The sequence below is a fragment of the Grampus griseus genome, assembly GCF_964374135.1.
Source record: "Grampus griseus genome assembly, chromosome: 11".
Lineage (NCBI taxonomy): Eukaryota > Metazoa > Chordata > Mammalia > Artiodactyla > Delphinidae > Grampus > Grampus griseus.
The window spans coordinates 62,508,734-62,527,214 of NC_139005.1; the positions used below are offsets into that span (position 1 = coordinate 62,508,734).

General features: G+C 35.4%; 1 protein-coding gene across 3 annotated transcripts in view; it reads left to right on the forward strand.

Moving 5' to 3' along the window:
• Window positions 1–18,481, forward strand: part of NAV3 (neuron navigator 3) — a gene marked incomplete at both ends in the record, with an annotated part of 362,535 nt that overhangs the window by 99,077 nt on the left and 244,977 nt on the right. For all 3 annotated transcript variants that reach the window (XM_082666667.1, XM_082666668.1, XM_082666669.1), the window contains 2 exons: window positions 12,043–12,160; window positions 12,789–12,841. In XM_082666667.1, the coding sequence (XP_082522793.1) occupies window positions 12,043–12,160; window positions 12,789–12,841 (171 nt within the window). The remainder of the gene's footprint in view (window positions 1–12,042; window positions 12,161–12,788; window positions 12,842–18,481) is intronic.

Below are 18,481 nucleotides of genomic sequence, written 5' to 3' on the forward strand. Positions count from 1 at the left end.
TCGGATTGTCCACTGATGAGGAAATTGCCCAGGATGATGGTGACACTTATGGTTAGAGGAGAAAATATGACTCAAAAACCAAAACAGTCAGTACATTTGGAGTGGTCAGAAGGATCAGAGAGTGACATATGTGACCGCAAATAAATGCCAGGGAGTCTTCACAAGCGTGTGGGGAGTGATGATTTGGAAAAAAGATCGAGGTAGCTGGAATGTCACCAGATAGGCAAGGTGGAGAGAGACGAGGCAATCATCATTGCAAGGAACACCTGGTGGGTTCTCAAAATTGGCTAACCTGCTCCCTGCCCAGTCCTTCCTTCCCTCCTCGGGGACAAACTATGTGTCTTATCCTTTTTAATGTGGCCACAGTACCCAGCACAGCGCTGTGCAATCAGTGTTGGCTGATTTGATTTGATTATGCATGCCCCAGTTTGTATTCTGGTTTCATTATTTTCCCTACAAATAAACTGCAGGTTAAAAAAAAAAAAAAATCAGGAATACTGTAGTTAGCATAGTAAACTCTATCTCTTGTTTTCCTTTTAGATTACATTTAGGTCTGTTTCTGCTCATCTAAAAATTTCTTATTCCTATATGAAAATACAGGCTTACCTCGTTTTATTGTTTCACCTTATTGCACTTCACAGGTAACTGCGTTTTTTGTTTTTTGGGTTTTTTTTAATGAATTGAAGGTTTGTGGCAACCCTGCATTGAGCTTCCCGAGCAGCATTTGCTTGCTTCGTGTCTCTGTGTCACATTTTGGTAATTCATGCAATATTTCAGCCTTTTTCATCATTATTACATTTGTTATGATGATCTGTGATCAGTGATTTTTGCTGTTACTATTGCAAAAAGATTACGACTTGCTGAAGGCTCAGATGATGTTTAGAATTTTTTAGCAATGAAGTATGTTTTAATTAAGGTATGTACATTGTTTTTTTAGACATAATGCTATTGCACACTTAATAGACTACAGCATAGTTTAAACATAGCTTTTGTATGCACTGGGAAACCAAAAACTTCTTGTGACTTGCTTTATTGAGATACTTGTTTTATTTAGATGGTCTAGAATCGAACCCATAATATCTCCGAGGTATGCCTAAAAGGAGATGTCATTACATTCCAAGCTAATCACTTGGGCTATAAATTTAAACAGATAAATGCAGTTGTAAATGAAAATATCAATATAATTTCAGTTTCAATAAAATCTGAAACTTGAATCAAGTGGTACATTTGACAGCTGTGTGCCAAGGAAGTGTCACTGGGATGGGTAGGGTTGCAAGCATGAAAGTTGAGAATATTGATGTTGATTATTTGCTCCATCTGGCTTACGGTCAAAATAAGTACAGTAGGCAGCCAAGGTATATTCTTTTCTCAGGTAGGAAATAACTCTCAGAGAACTTGAAAGGTTAAATGCAGTAATAATGGAAAGTGATATTTTTGCATGTATATGAATTTTAACATTTATTTAAGACTGGTGATCCCTTCACATGGAATATATTATTAGTAATATATGTGACATGGACCAGAATTTTGATACACTAATCATCATTAAGAAGTTTTCTTTTTTGTAACCAAAAATCAAATATTTTTTAAGAATTAAGAAATATTTATATTTTCTTAAAATCTAAAAATGAAAGCATCATGTATATCATGTATATATTATGTGTATGGATTGTGTATAGATGGACCAAAAGGCTGTGAGCCAGGCTTTTTTGGGTGTCTATTAAGTGGTAGACACCAACATTATAACGAAGTCTTATTCTACTCCTGCCTTTGACACTGTTTTATTCTTTTTTATCTACCCATCTGGTGTCTGTATTTTATTTTAGAGGATTTCATCAAATGTATGGTAACCTTCAACTCTGCATGTATCAAGTGTGAGACACTAAAAAGCTATGTTCACACATCCACACATTTCTTAGTGTCCTCTGGGATTCACTCTAGGTCATCCACTGGCCAGCTGGTTGATCCACTGGGTACCTTGAATGATGATGTCTGTTGGTCTTAGGGATGGTAATTGTTGTCCGAGAAGGACTTTCCATTTCTGGCTGGAATGCGGATGGGGCAGATATAATCTTGCATTTCTGAAGGAGAAAGAACCTAGGACAGGAAGACAGTTGCTGGAGTCTCAGTATCAGGATGCATAATTTCATTTAATCCCTCATTTTCATTCCTATACCTCCACCCTCCTGTCTGACTGATATCTCTAGTCTGGATTTTCCCTGGTCTGTAGTTCCTGCCTCTTGATGGTATGAGGGAGAGGTAAAGTAGCTCTTGTCTCTGGTTTCCCCCACCCCAACTTTCCACTTGGTCTGTTGCCCACACTTCCTGAGCTGTTCTGGGATTCTATGGGAAAATCTCTTTGCATTGCTCTGATGTCTCCCTCCGCAGGCTCCTGTGGGCTTGATGTTCCTTTACTCCTCTTTGCTAAATCATGTATCACTCTTTCAGCTGCTTTCCATATTCATATACTGTAGTCATAGGAGATTGAGTTTGAGCCTTCGGTTTTTGTTCTTGCTGTCTTAAGGGAGAATTCCTAGAAAATACAGGGTGGAAAAGTTTTCATTTTACCATCCAGAAAGTGGGAGTCTTACATCTTAAGCCTTAGCCTCTTAAGCAGTCTCCGTTTACTGTTTTTCTCTGTCCCTCATAGCTACACCAGAGCTAGAGTTTAGAAATACAGCCATATCTGTCATTTTTATGCCTCCTACATAAAAATAAGCTTTTACCTAAAATATTGATACAGCCCTCTTTACTTTACATAGGACCCCTGCCTCATTCCTGTCCTCTTCTCTCTAGCTTTTCCATGTGCCTCTTCCCCGTGCTCTGACCAAATGGAATTATTCAGACCAAATGGATTCAGAATTCAGAATATGAAATACACCTCTGCCCCTTAATAAGTTTCACTATCCCTCTTCATATATATATATATATATATATATATATATATATATATATGGAATATGCTTTCCCCTTCTCTCTGCTTGTCAAAGCTCATCCTTTTGGATGGCATTCCTCATTCTTTCATCATTCTTCTAGGACCTTCATAGTTGTGGCTTTCTTTTTTCTCTTTTTTTTTTTTTGGCCATTTTTCTTTAAACAAATTCACTTTTTTTTTTTCGGTACACGGGCCTCTCACTGTTGTGGCCTCTCCCGTTGCGGAGCACAGGCTCCGGACGCGCAGGCTCAGCGGCCATGACTCACGGGCCCAGCCGCTCCGCGGCATGTGGGGTCTTCCTGGACCAGGGCAGGAACCCGTGTCCCCTGCATCGGCAGGCGAACTCTCAACCACTGCGCCACCAGGGAAGCCCTAAACAAATTCACTTTTAAGAACTGGAGTAAATTGGCTTCATAAGGAAACTTTTATTCTGAAGTCAAGTGGGAGCTATCCTGTGATTTTTAGGTAGGAAGGTAAATTACTTTATCAGATTTGCATTTTAAAGCAGTCCCTATCTATAGTGTATAGAATAGTTTAGTGCATACCCTGCCTAATTTAGAGACAGTTTCTAGGACTTTTAAAGCAATTTGGGTGAGAGATGATGAAAAGCTGAACCAGAATAATTACAGCAGTAATGGAGCCGAAGGGTCAAAAGATATTAAGGAGATAGAATTAACAGAACTGGGTCAGAGATTGGGTGTGAGAAATAAAGAAAAAAAGCAAAAGGAAATTATTAGAGTTTATTTTATGTTTACTTTAGAATCTACCTGCTTTCATAGACCTTCTTCTGATTTTCTGGGGTTGCTGACTCATCAATATTCACTTTTAATCAACCTTCAAACTTGAAATTTTTTAAAAAATTTCATTAACGGTATTTTCCTTGATGTAAAAACTGAGAAGTAAACTAGCTGAGTTGAACCATTTACTTGGTGAATCTATTACTTATATTGTGATGTTTATATTATCAAAAGCTTTTAATGGGTTCATTTTATACTAGTCCCTCATAGCCCTCAGTATGGAGATTTCTAGAAGGTCTGCAAGAGTCATGACATTGAACTCCATGGATCTTTTGGTCATATCAGTTCTGTGATAGCAACTGAAGATCCAGTCTGTGATCAAATTTCAAACTGAGTAAAAATAGCATGTTTCAGGTCTTAATTCCATACTGTAATTTTTCTAATCTCCTTCGCCCAACATTGCCTATCACTCATGGATTTTTGAATCATACACTGAGGTGTACAAAATTATAGCTTTTAAAAAGAATATATAGGGAATTCCCTGGCGGTCCAGTGGTTAGGACTCTTCTCTTGCACTGCAGGGAGCCCGGGTTTGATCCCTGGTCGGGGAACTAAGACCCCATAAGCTGCGCAGCGTGACCAAAATAATAATAATAATAATAGGCAAAGAGATAGATTCTATTTCTTTTTTTAAAGAATATATATATAAGTTCACCTCTCAAATTTCTATTTCTGTACAGCAGGAGAAAATTTATTTTTCCCAATTCAAAGTATTCAGTTACTTCTGGTTTAAAGTTCAGTCCTATCAGAAAAGGCCCAGTCAACTTCAGATCCTTCTCCTTCCCTTGTACATCTTTCTCCCTGAAGTGATAGTCTGGGGAGGGTTGGTGAACAAGGGTACTTACTTCCAAGGCACCATGATGCCACATCTTATGGGCCGTTAGTGCCCATCAGTGCCACTGTCTGGTAAGTGGTGAAATTTATGATGTCTGTCAGACTGGAGTTATCATAACCTGTGCTCACATATTTCTTGCTTTTTGTCCTTTCCCATATTAGGTCTAAGCATCCTTCCTGTCCTGATTTCAAATACTCTCTGGGCTCACTTGCTTTCCCTTAGAAAATCCCATATGATTCTCAGGAATTGGAAGAAAAAAATGGTTGCTCTCCCATAAGCTTTTGGTAGATGTTATGCTTTGTGAGTCCTTCTCGGGTCCAGATGCTATGAAACTCCACCCAGAGAGGTAGCCTGTTAGGTCGAATCTTAGCACCTTCCCTTCCTTCCAATTCTCTTCCCAGGATTAATTCTTCTCTTTGTGGGAAAAAACACTTTCATCACTGGTCACTCTTCCCTAATCTACCATTTATGGCTTATCTTTTATGTGCTTAGTCCTTTGCTGATTTATGTAATGTGAAAACCCAATTATTACTGTTGAAATTGTTGGTTTTCAAAACAGTTTCTTTCTGCTGTGGATTAGAAGAGCCTATTTGACTTCTCAAAACCTATAGTTTGAATAAACCAGAGAGCAGTGCTTACGGGAATATATCACTACTCCTTGAATGTTGGGGATAAACTAATGTGTATAAATAAATGCAGGGTTGAAACCAGCTCAAGTGATATTTAAAATCATCTGACTTCATTTATAATATTTTCTAAGTAGGTTATAGGTTAGTGTCTTTCTGTTAAAATAGGCTCTTGACTGAAGAGTCTGTCTTTCCCCACCTACTTCTCTACATTTCTTTGATCATTTAGCACTCATTAAAAATAAATTTGTATCTCATTGAAACATTTGTATACCTCAGTGTGTAGTGTATGCAGTAACAAAAACAGTCATAATAATTTTTATATAACTGTCAGGTTACTTATAATACACTCATCAAATACTGAATTATGGTTAAAAAATTCAGGAGCAGTTTGCTGTGATACACAAAGGCAGTGCATTATATTGTCAGTAGTGAAAAAAAAATTCATCATAAACAAAAGTTTAAGACTCCATGGAGAACCAAAGTAGATCTTCTGATGTTGTTTTACTGTAACAGGATAAAAGCAATATGATGTCTATATTTTGTCTTCTATTTTTGTTTGTTTGTTTTACAGCATATTTATTATTTATTCATTTGCCGTTTTATTGAGAAATAATTGATATACATCACTGTATACGTTTAACGCATACAGCCTGATGGTTTGGTTTACATATACTGTGAAATTATTACCACAGTACGTTCAGTTAACATCCAACTTGTCATATAGATAGATACAGTAAAAAGAAAAAAATGGAAGGGGGAGTCTTCTTGTGATGAGAATTCACAGGATTAACTCACTTAACAAATTTCCTATGTATCATATAGCAGTATTAACTGTAGTCATCATGCCACGCATTACATCCTTAGTGCTTATTTATCTTGTAACTGGAAGTTTGTACCTTTTGCCACCTCTCTCCAATTCCCCCTCGCCCTCCACCCTCCACCTCTGGTAACCCCAAGTCTGATCTTTTTTCAATGAGGTTTTTTCATTTGTTTTTAGATTCCACATGTAAGTGAGATGATACAATATTTGTATTTCTCTGTATGACTTATTCCACTTAGCATAATGCCTTCAAGTTTCATTCATATTGTGGCAAATAGTAGGATTTCCTCATTTTCTATGAGTGAATAACATTCCATCATGTGTGTGTGTATAAACTTATATATCTATATTTTATATATCTATATATGTACCACAACTTATTTTTCCATTCATCCATCAATGGACACTTAGGTTTTTTTCTATGTCTTAGCTATTGTAAATAATGCTCCTATGAACACGGGGTTGCAGATATCTTTTTGAGTTAGTGTTTCTATTTCCTTTTCATATATTTCCAGAAGTAGAAATGCTAGATCATATGGTAGTTCTATTTTTAACTACTTGAGGATCCTCCATACTAATTTCCCTAGTGGCTATACCAATTTAAAATTCCACCAGTAGTACACAGGGGTTCCCTTTTCTCCATATCCATGTCAGCATTTGTTATCTCTTGTCTTTTTGATAACAGCCATTCTAACAGGCGTGAGGTGCTATCACATTGTGGTTTTAATTTGCATTTCCCTAATGACTAGTGATATTGAACATCTTTTCTTATACCTGTTGGAATTTTGTGTATTTTCTTTGGACAAATGTCTATTTAGATCCTTTGCCTATTTTTAATTGGGTTATTTGTATTTTTGGTATTGAATTGTACAATTTCTTTATATATTTTAGGTATTAATTCCTTTATCAGATTATACTGTTTGCAAATATTTTTTTCCCATTCCATGGGTTGTCTTTTCACTTTGTTGATTCCTTTTGCTGTGCAGAAGCTTTTTAGTTTGGTGTAGTCCCACTTGTTTTTTGTTTTGTTTTGTTTCTTGTGCTTTAGATGTCATATCCAAAACTTCATTCCCAAGACCCATGTCAGGGAATTTATTCCTGTGTTTGTTTCTAGGGGTTTCATGTTTTCAGGTCTTAATCCATTTTGAGTTAATTTTTTTTAAGTGGCATAAGATATGGGTCCAGTTTCATTCTTTCACATGTGACTATCTTAATTATCTCAGCAGCATTTATCGAAGTGACTGTCTTTTCTCCATTGAGTGCTCTTAGCTCTTTTGTCAAATATTAGTTGATTATATATGCATGGTTTTATTTCTAGGCTCTCAATTCTGTTCCATTGGTCTATTTATCTGTTGTTATGCTAGTACCATACTGTTTTGATGACCATAGCTTTATAGTATAGCTTGAAATCAGGAATATTGCCTTCTATTTGACCCTATTATTTTATAATTTACAAATTAGCACTGTAAAAGAAATATTATAGGATCAAATAATTAAGAGATCATTACAATTTGCAGCAGTTTTCCTTAATTTGTTAGGTCAACTACCTTTGGGTGGACAGCTAAGATTTAAGGATTTGACAAAGATACTGTTTTATAATGCTAATAAACCAATTATGATTAATGTAAATATGAAAATGTGAACTAATAATACTATTTGACATTTAACAAATATTTAGTAAGTGAAAGGCCATGTTCCAAAAGTATAAATTTATTAACTCCTCACAATAATCCCATTAATAAGTAATACTATTATTGCCATTTTACAGATGAGAAAAATCTTACACTGAGAGGAAATAAATGTTCAGTCGGTATCCACATGGATATTGAGTGGCAGAGCAGAAATTCCAACCGTATAGACTGTTCCTTAAAGAATACCTGCTGTTGCATAATAGGCCCTAAAACCCATGCTGATAAATATGAAATATAAAGTATGCCATAGTGCCTTAAATTTCTATTATTTTAAATTACTGTAAATGCATTATTAAACATACAACTGTGCTAGAGTTTCTAAGTAGCACTTTGGTAAATGTAATCTCATTAATTCTTCTGAATTAACTGAAATATAATTATTACATGAGATGACATTTATATTCATAATATTGCAGTTTAAACATCTGAAGCCAGCTTTCCTCAGATGTTTTAAGGTAAATGATATTTAAAGCTTTGGTCACAACCTTGATGACTTAAACACTCAATGGCCCTGTAGAAAATACCAAATATTGATTTACGATTGATATGATATTATTTTCAATTATATCAGTTTCTTCACTAAAAAAAACAACAACTATAATTCATACCATAATCCTACAAAATAAGTACCACACATTTCACTCATTCAACTGAGGCTAAGAGGTTAAATGCTGTGATTATTTTTATGGGAATGAATCAAGGGCAACTTTGGAGCTCAGATCCAAAATCCGGACATGATTTCACCATTCTGTTGTGTTTATTTGAACAACAGAGTCTAATGATGATTGACAAGGTTGTTTGTATCTTCTCTCATCAGGTTATTACAGAAAGTTTATCGATGAGTTTTAAATATATATATTTATATACCATGTGTCCTTTGCTTGAAAACTGTCTCCTTAAAGACACAGTTCATATGTCCACTTTTTTAAATTTAATTTTTTATTTTTTAAAAGACAGGAAAATATAAGTTTATATATACTTAATTTTAAATATATGTATAAGTTGCTTTGTAATTGTTTTATATTTCCTAATCTAGATTATAATCCTTTGAAAATCACTGATTTAACTTGAATCAGGTATCTTCTACACATGTCTGTTAGAAAGAGTAAGTAAATAAAGTGCATGGGACTTAGTTTTTAAATTCATTTATTTAGTCTGAATAGATTTTTCTGATTGCAGCTAAGTCAGAGCTACTATCTGAGCAAAGTTTCATGTGTTAGAGATGCTGGACGAGTCAAAGCACTCAGGCTTGGGATTCCTCTAGAAGGAATCCTGGTTCAAGTGAAAACGTGTTTCATGAGCTCAGCCAGAGGCTATCCCAACAAGGTCTTGAAGCCAACCAGCTGGTTTCCCATCTGTTTTCCCACCTGAGTCCCAGGAGGTGTTTGGATAGAGACTAAGGCACTGTTGACATGCATTTGGAAAATAAAAGTATTATTGTTTTTATTTTTAATACATTCCATTCTGTGTATATTTAAATAAGTTAAATGAATATATTTTCCATAATTTAATGCCTTCATCAAAAAAGAGGAATCCATGCAACGTGGAGTTTGTTGGAGGCTGTGTCATGATGGAGGCATTGCAGGCCTGGATGAGAACATCACAGCCTTAAAATTGGATGCATTCCTCTGAGTTTGGATGGCAGACAGATCTGTGGCCCCAGTGAATTAGATAGCAGGAGTCAGAGATGTGAGTAGTGTAAGAAAGCAACGAGTACAGTTTCTCCAGTCTTCAACTGCCAATACTTTCAAATTTTTTAACCTTTGCAAAATGATAACATCAACACATATTTGTTGGAAATCCATCATAGCAAATAACACTTAGATGCCATAAAATGATAATAACAGCAGACCTTTTTTCAGGGCTAACTCTGTGACAGGCAGTTTACAAGTGCTGTTTTATTTATTCCTGACACAATTTTATAATGTAAGTATTATTATTACCCTTATTTTTCAGATGTGGAATCAGGTTTAGAAAGGATAAGCAACTTGTTCAGTGTCCCAGGGGTGGCAAGCAGTCTGCTGGGCCTCAAAGCCAGGTCTGCTTGACTACAGAACTCATGTTCTTCATCTTTGTGGATCCTTTAAAGTCAATTAACTGGTGCTTATAACTCACTGCCTAGGGGACAGGCACAAATCAAGCCTGGCTTGCCCTGAAATTTCTACTAGAAACCAAACAATTAATGCTATCATTGGTTGATGTGTAGATGAAGGGAAAGTGCTCAATTTTTTATATTCTAAACAGTATAAATCCTTATAAAATTAAAATTTTACAATAACACAAGCAGACTAAAATCTTGAGGAAAATGATCACCAAATAAAAGTGTCTATCTAGAAATCATGTGTTTGTTTTCTAATTCAGGAGACAGTTGTGCAAGTGATTTTTCTCACTTAATATCACTTAATATCTCACTTTAATATCTTCAGTATAAAGAAGATCATGAACATGGAGAAAGATGTAGTGTTGCTGTCATATATGTTTTTCTTATGCAACAGGATGCTTCAAATTATTTATGTCTTTCAGGACACTTAATACCACTACATATGCATTAAGATATCACTTTGTATTTTCTAAAATAAAGAAACACCCTCTTTTTCTTCTATGTTGTATTTTGGAATGTTTGTACCTAGGATACATTAAAAAAACTTAGTGGTCCCACTTTTAGGTTTTGGTCCTGTAAAAAATACTAGTATATGAATGTGCCAAGATACATATATAAGATGTATCTTACAAATTTAGATGCAGTGGAAACATTATTTAAAAAATTAAATATCCTTCAACAGGGGATTGATATTATGTATAATATTACATCAAAAATAATGAGAAAATATATGCAAAATGGTTTTAGAAGTGTTATTAAAATACTGTTACATAAAAAACTGAAAAATGTAGTGATAAGTAAAATTGAGCTAGATTTGGTTACACGTTCTATCATGAGTATGTGTATGTGTGTGTAATATTGTGTCATGTGGTGAAGTGTGTAGGCATAGAAAAAATTCTAGAACTATTTATACCAAGTTATTCAAAAGTGGGTGGGGTTGCAAGTTGTGGGGAAACCTCCATTTCTCAGTTTCTACACTTTTATTTTATTTTATTTTTACAAAAACATGTATTAGTTTTGTTAGAAATAAAAAAAGCATTTTTTTACATTTTTCTTGGCACTCAGTGCTCATGACTACAAGGCTCAATTTACCTTTCCAATCTAATTTGTCACAATTTCAGGCATCCTGCCTTAATTATATAATTTACAACTGTGCCCTTGATTCCTTTTTTCCTCTGCCTTTCTGTATCTTGTCCCCTCTGTGGGGAAAGCCCTTTCCTTCACTTCCTATCTTTATGTTCTATTATGTTTACAGTTCTAATTCCAGTGCTTCTATAACACATTTTTATGTGTATGTTTCTCAGTTAATTGTCCTCCTCTATTCTCATTTCAAATTTTGCATTCTTCTATCATATCACATATTATAGTCTGCCTTGTAATAAATGTATTAATATGTCCATATGAGCCATTCATGAAATTAAAGTCTTAACTTATTTATTTCCTTACATTTAGATTACATTACATCAGTAAGTGCCTATAACATTTGAAAAATTAGTAACATTTTATTTTTGTGAAGTTTTTGAACAGTTTCATTTTTTCTTCTATCATAATCTGTTATTGGAGAGACACCTCTACTCTATGTAGATTGCCAACCTTATGGCTCATAATCTGCTCCTCGATTCTGTATTATAATTTCTATGTAATAACTGCATTTGCTTCCTCTATTCTCTTATATAAATGCATTTCAAGAGGCTGAAATGGGATATGACAGTTCAAATAAAATAGCTTAGGCATTTGCAATTATTTCATAAAATGATGCCAAAATATTGTCACATACAGTATCTCACATGACAAATTTAATAAAGTCTTCTCAGAGAAACACACATTTTTATAGTAAGATTCTGGTATAAATCAATCCAGGTGGCTTCCTTTTACAAGAACAGGCAGATTATTTTCAATATGATAGAACCAGGGGCGAGAGAGTAAAAACTCAAACTGATTTGCAAACAGGAGCTTCCTCAGTAGTCATCCAGGAAGGGAGTTTTGCTGTGTCACAAGTGACTAGTCCCGGGTTTTGAAAAAAGAGTGAGTCATCCCCCTTTGAAACAAGAGATAAGTGGGGGAAAGAGCTGTTTAAAAATTATTTTACAACTATTTCCTTTGGAGCTATGACTCCTTAAGCTGGAATGTGATCCAGAATAACTTCCCTTTGAATCCAACATTTGTCTTAAGCATTTTTATTGCCTCTCTTTTCCCTCGTCCCATCTCACTTCTTCCCTCCCTCTGTTCAACAGATTTACACGGACTGGGCCAACCACTACCTGGCAAAATCGGGCCACAAGCGGCTGATCAAGGATTTGCAGCAAGACATTGCAGATGGAGTGCTGCTAGCAGAAATCATCCAGATCATTGGTAAGATCTGCCTTCTGAGAAAAGCCATGAAAGTTTCTGCGCCCACGCACTTTGGTAAAATACAATTTAATTTGGATGCTTAGGAACTTGGTCCATGTGTCTCTGAGATTAATGCAGCCCTCCCCGTGATTTAATTAAAATGTTTATGTGAGAATGTTTGAAAAAGGCAGTTTGGCCATACTTTTAAATGGCTAGAACTGTATCTTTACATACACTGAATTGTCAGAAATGAACGCTTCATTAAACCATATGTCTCCCATGTGTGCATTTCGTTAGCTGGAGCAACTCATATACTCTGAGATTCCTTGAAACTATATCCTGATCCAGCAGGGACAATTGTGAAAGGTTTCATGCCAGCAGTCATTTGGCACAGGCTAAGGAATTAGCAGCAACTTCCTTCTCACTCACTTTTTTTTTTATTTGCCTGATTTGTGCATATGGACCTGGCGGCTGCTAACAAGAGTGTCTTCTTGTACACGGCTTAGGAGGCAGAGTGAATGTAGCACCAGCATTTTGCTTGGTGTTTTTTTTTTTTCTTTTTTTCTTAGTCTCCTTTTTTTGTGTTTCACTTCATGGCTTAAGCATGTCGTTCTTTTTTTCTCTCTTTTATTTTATTTCTTGGCTTTAGCAAATGAAAAAGTTGAAGATATCAATGGATGTCCTAGGAGTCAATCTCAGATGGTAAGAATCATGTTTATTCTGAATATATTGCTTGTCTTCACTTCCAGAGTTAACTGCATTTATAAATGGACTAGAAGTTTCTTTTGCATGTCTCTCTCCTTGTTTAAGAAACCATTTGATCATATTCTATCATATATATTTCTTTGGGTGCAATTTAGGAAGAAGTGATAACAACAATACAGTTGAATATGTATGACTCCTGAAGAACCAATCTCCAGGTGTTTTATCAGATTCTTGACCTTTTTTTTTTGTTCTGATGTCTGAATAATTTAACACTGGTCTTGGTGGCAATAAATCCCATTTCCAGTTTTAAGTGGAGCCTTTTTGTCTGAACAACTGGTTTGAAGAAAACCAAACCAAAAGAAAACCAAAGTTGCCATGTGCATTTTAAAAATATATGAATAGTATTTTCTTCGCTCATAACAAAGTCCAATGTAAACACATTGACTCTTCAACACTTTTGGAAATAACTCTAAGGGCAGGCTGCTGGAATTTTGCTGAGCAGGGACTGACTAGGAGATATGATTCATAGCCTTTTCCAGAAAGTTGTCGATCTAGAGGTCTGTCTGTCCCCCAGCCCTCTCTTATTTTTACCACTTGGTAAAGCCTAGAGTTTTATAATAAAATAATAGATTAATAAGCTGCTGAGATAAAAACCCACCCCTTTCTTAATTAAATAGCCACAACTTTATTTTATAGGACAATATGAAACCAAAATGCCTTAACTGAAGTTATGTCAGCAGATATAATCAGGAATGACAGCCAAAATCCACAAGATGAGGTTTCCTCCAAAACTCTTTTTAGCATAGAATAGGCATTTAAAATAAAAATAATGAGTACTTAATTGACAGAAACTGGAAGAATGAAAAAAATGATGAACTGTTTTGACCTACTGACCTGCTTTATTTAATGTCAGAAAACTGAAATCCAAAATAATAAAAAGAATTTATTTTTAAAGAGTGATTAACTAGCATGTCTGGGTGTGTGTGTGTGTGTGTGTGTGTGTGTGTGTGTGTGTGTTTAAGCACTCCTCTAAGGACCTACTACAATGTCATGAACTCTGTGTCGCTCTTGTGAAAAAAATCACTATAAAGAAAGATTCTCTGTAAAACATTTCAGTTTTAAGGAAACTTCCTGATCTAATTACTCTGGGCACAAAGACGACTCTATTAAAATTAATTATAGTTATTTCCTGAAGTTTTACTGGAAGTAGTTATAATACCTTTAGGCCCTGCTATAATAAAAGCTGCACGATGATGGGAAAGACATGTAACTTCTCTGAGCCTCAGCTTTCTCATCTGTAAAATGAATCTGTAAAATGAACCCTAATTATGATATGATAATAACATATAATTATGGACATTCTTTACTACCTAAACTGATATGGAAATGCAGAATAGTATTGCTACAAACTTTATAAAGAGCACATTCATGAATTAATACCTGTTAAAAGATTTTTAAGGCTTTATATTAAAAAGCTCTATAGTCCCTGAATATCATGTGTTATTTCTCAAACCCAACACTGTTGGTTTTACTTTCATTATTTCAACCATAAAGAGATGTTGGATACTAAAACTCTTATGTTCTCTGCTGGCATTCCAATTTGATTCTGATTACAGTTCAATAAATAGCCAAGCTATTACTTCATGACAGATAATAAACAAATAAAGCTTCAAAACTCATAACTATAGATAGAGATGCGGTCCTTAGATATTTATCTGAAACATCTGTGCCTAAAATTCTACAAATCTGAAAATATTCTCATGGGTATAAGACTCTCTTAATTTTATTACTTCCTGTTCCTTATTAGCCCCCAAATGTCATGCAACATCTAGTATACATGTTATGTTCATATTTCTGCTTCTGATTTAAAGCAAACAAACAAACAGAAAAACCAAAACCTGAGAAATGCAAATGTTATAAAATAGGTGATTTTTTTTTTCCAGCCAAAAAGTTTTAGTCAGAATTACACTGAATTTTGAGTCACAATGTGTTGTAACCTCATTTTTTTTGATGTGGTTGAATTTCTAACCTGAAATTGGCATGCCTTCAATAAGGTGATTCAGAAGAATACATATGACACAAATGTAACTTTTTTGGCTGAATTATTTTTGCCTCTGTTGTTAAGAATTGGCATCGGTACTATGTTATTAATGAATAAAAGTTCCAGATTTTAACTGAGACAAGAAAGTAGAAGAAAGAGAATTATGATAGCATGACTAGGCTTATAAATTTCATACATCTTTTCCAAACAGGATGTTGCCTGTTTCTTTATTGTGTAACAACCGAGCAGTACTGTGTTAGTAACAGTGAGCACTGTCCTTACTTATAGAACTACTTGTCCAATGCTTTTTATATATCTGATTTTTCATGGCCTTTGGTTGGCGTTCATGTTTAATAACAAAAGGTAAGGTAAAACTAGGTCTGCTACTGTTTCTAGTTACAAATTTTCTTTTTTTCTTTTTTAAATTTTAAACTTGGTAACCTTTATTGGATTATTTTCAGCCTTGAGTAATAGAAGTTCTCTCATGGTACGAATGTATGGTATATTGATGAATAACAGCCAGCTATTCATATTTAGGCAATATTAACTGAGCACATAAGGCACCAGGTGTAGGGACAATTGAGGATCAGAGGAGCAAATATTCAAATAAATAATAGCAACAGTGTTAATTGGGAAGAACAAAAGGAATGTGAAGGAAGTGAGCTTGGTGTGTTCTAGAAGCAGAAGATGACTGTGGTTTGAGCACAGTAAGAGGTGATTGGAGGGGATGACGAAAGCCTGATTATGTAGGACCAAAGGAAGGGGTTTGTATGTTACTCTAAGTTGATTGAGGAGCCTTTGGAGGACTTTTAAAGCTGGGCTGTGTTGTAATTTGATGTAAATATTAAAAATGATCACCCCAGGTGCTTTCTGGGCATTGTAGAATACTTAAGTGTTGGCCTTCAGTTGGGTATGGGAGATGAAAAATACAGGGACTATGCAGTGGTCCCCGATTTTTTGGCCTGAATGAGTAAGTAGTTACCATTAAACCAGATGATTATTATGGAGGGACAAAACAGGCTAAAAGATGAAGAAGGGAAGAGGACAAATTCAGATTTTGACAAGTAGAATTTGATGTACCCATTGGAACGTGAAGTAGGAGGTTATTGGAGGCAATTAGGCATGTGATTCTAAAGGCCAGAAGTAAGATATTGGTTAGAATATACGTACTGCGTAGATAACGGTTAAAGCCATGGCCAAGGATGAGATCTCTAGGAGGTCTGTGTAAAGTCAGAAAGGAAGAAAGCTGAGGTTCTCACACTGAGGAATACCAACATGTATGTGATAAGCAGAGGTGAAGGAGTCAGAAAAGGGTGAAAAGAATGGTGAGAAAGTGAGCCCATCACTGAGAGAGTGGATCAACAGATATGGATTGTTAATCCTTAGGATAGCTATGGTAGCTTAAGCTGTAGTACATACTCGGACTAACCCAGTGGGGCAGGGCAATGTAAGATGAGGAAAATGTGGCAGATGCTGTCAAATGCTACCTAGTCAATGGGTTGGTATACCAGAAGGCAGGAGAGTTAGTTTTGGTAATTAGACAGGCGTTAATGACCTTCATGTAAACATCTTCTGTAGAGTAATCATGTGTTCAAGAATAGCTGAGAGGTGCAGATATCCACTGAGTCTTGAATGATCTTTCCAGGACTTTCCTGTTGAAGGATGAATAAAAAATATATAGTTTGAGAGGAAGTCAAGGTGAGGGGAGTTTTTGCAAGTGCGGAAGTAGGCAGAGAAGGAGGAAGCAATAGGGAAAGGGGAGGATCCAGGGGGATGGGGAGACAAGTGACCATGCCAAATCCTCAGGGATGTGGCAGAGGAGGAAATTTGAAGTCTGTGTGGAAGATTTAATGTTGGAAAACAGTGGGGATACACTTTCCTTTCATAAGGGGATATGATTGCTTGAAGAGGTGGTATTTGTTAGTGGATTACGTAGAAATGGAAGGAATTCAAATAAATATGATAATGACTTCAGACTATTAGATAATATTACTGTGCTCTTTTTCATGTCATTCTCTAATGGTTACCTTATAATATAAAGAAAAAACATTGATTATAGTATTTTATAGCAGATAAAGAAAATTCAACAAAAATTCTTTCAAATATCATTGGCTAAAGGGCACATATTTAACAAAAATATGAACTTGTCTTTATTAGCAGGATTATTGAGAGGTTGATTCATATTTATTCCAAGTTTCAACTGCTATCTATTGCTATCTTTCCTTAATAAGTTTGAGACCAAACTCATCCTGAAAAACACAGAACTAAGTTTGTAGGAGCTTATTCAACACTATATTTAACCTCATCCAAAGATGAAGTTACTAATGTGGATGACACCTGTTAAGTAATTTCTAGGTGGGTGGTATCAGGATTCAAAATATATGCTGCATGCCACAACTCTGGTGAGATTACATGAGGAAATAAGTTAGCCAACTATAAATACCAGGAACATCCAGAATGCCCAGCAGATTAAAAATAGCAGAAAAAAAATGCCCAACATGTATTTGAAATGCAGAGGCACAAGTGCAAGGTTCTTAGACAAAAATGTAAGACACGTAGAGGAAAAGTTGTTTTGAAAACAAAATTTTCTTTATTTTAAAATAGACCATTAGAGCACTTGGCCAGTTAGCTCAGTTGGTTAGAGTGGGGTGCTAATAAACTAGGCCATGATATTTAATAATCTTCATAAATGCATGGAGGGGTTAGGAAATTTGATCATGTGAAATAGTTGCAAACCAAGAATTAGATGGTGGGGCAGAGGTGAGGGTGTGGTTCCCAGCCTGTCCTTCCTCTTCGCTGCTTCCTCCCTTCACCTCACTCTAATAGCTCGACTGGTTTTTTTCAGCCACAACATTCTCCCTTCTTTTCTATCATATCATATTGTTTAAAATTTGGTGAGATGCGGATTTTGGGAAAACTTGTGCCTCTTACCCTTTTCTATTCCTAGGAGATGAAAAATTAGGTTTTAGTCTTCCCTTAATTCTCTGATTTCATGTCCCACGGGGTTATGGCTGCCACAATAATTACCATCATGGATTTCACAGGCATCTTTATTCCATTTCTATAGTTTACAGCAATCCAGACAGTGAAACTATTCTTGACAGAAAAAGTATCCTGTTCTTTTATCACCATGCTGTCCTTTTAAGTTTTAATTCTTTCAGCCACTGCTTGTTATTGCTGCCCTTTTAAAGGATCTATTTAGGTAAGATAAGAAGATGAGGCTCCTAACCAAATAGGGAAGAGATAAAATATTGGAATGCTCTAAAGGTTTAGTAAAATCTTATAAATGGCATGCTGCAGGATTCTAGCACTATGACTCAGAGGAGTGGAATATTGCTAAGTTAGTCCATTCACATGATCCCCTGCCATTTTGAAACTGTTCATCTTCTGGAATGTCTAGAAAAAGATAGCTTAATGAAGACAAATGCTTTCCTACAAATAGAGCTCTGATCTCTAAAGAAATACTAACTGAAAATCTCTACTTTGTAGTTTCCTTAATGATCATTATTTTTATTTAGGCTTATACTTCAGGAGAATAAGCATAAACTACAAGTATTAGGAAATTTATATTAAATGATTAGAGTATCACCCTGATG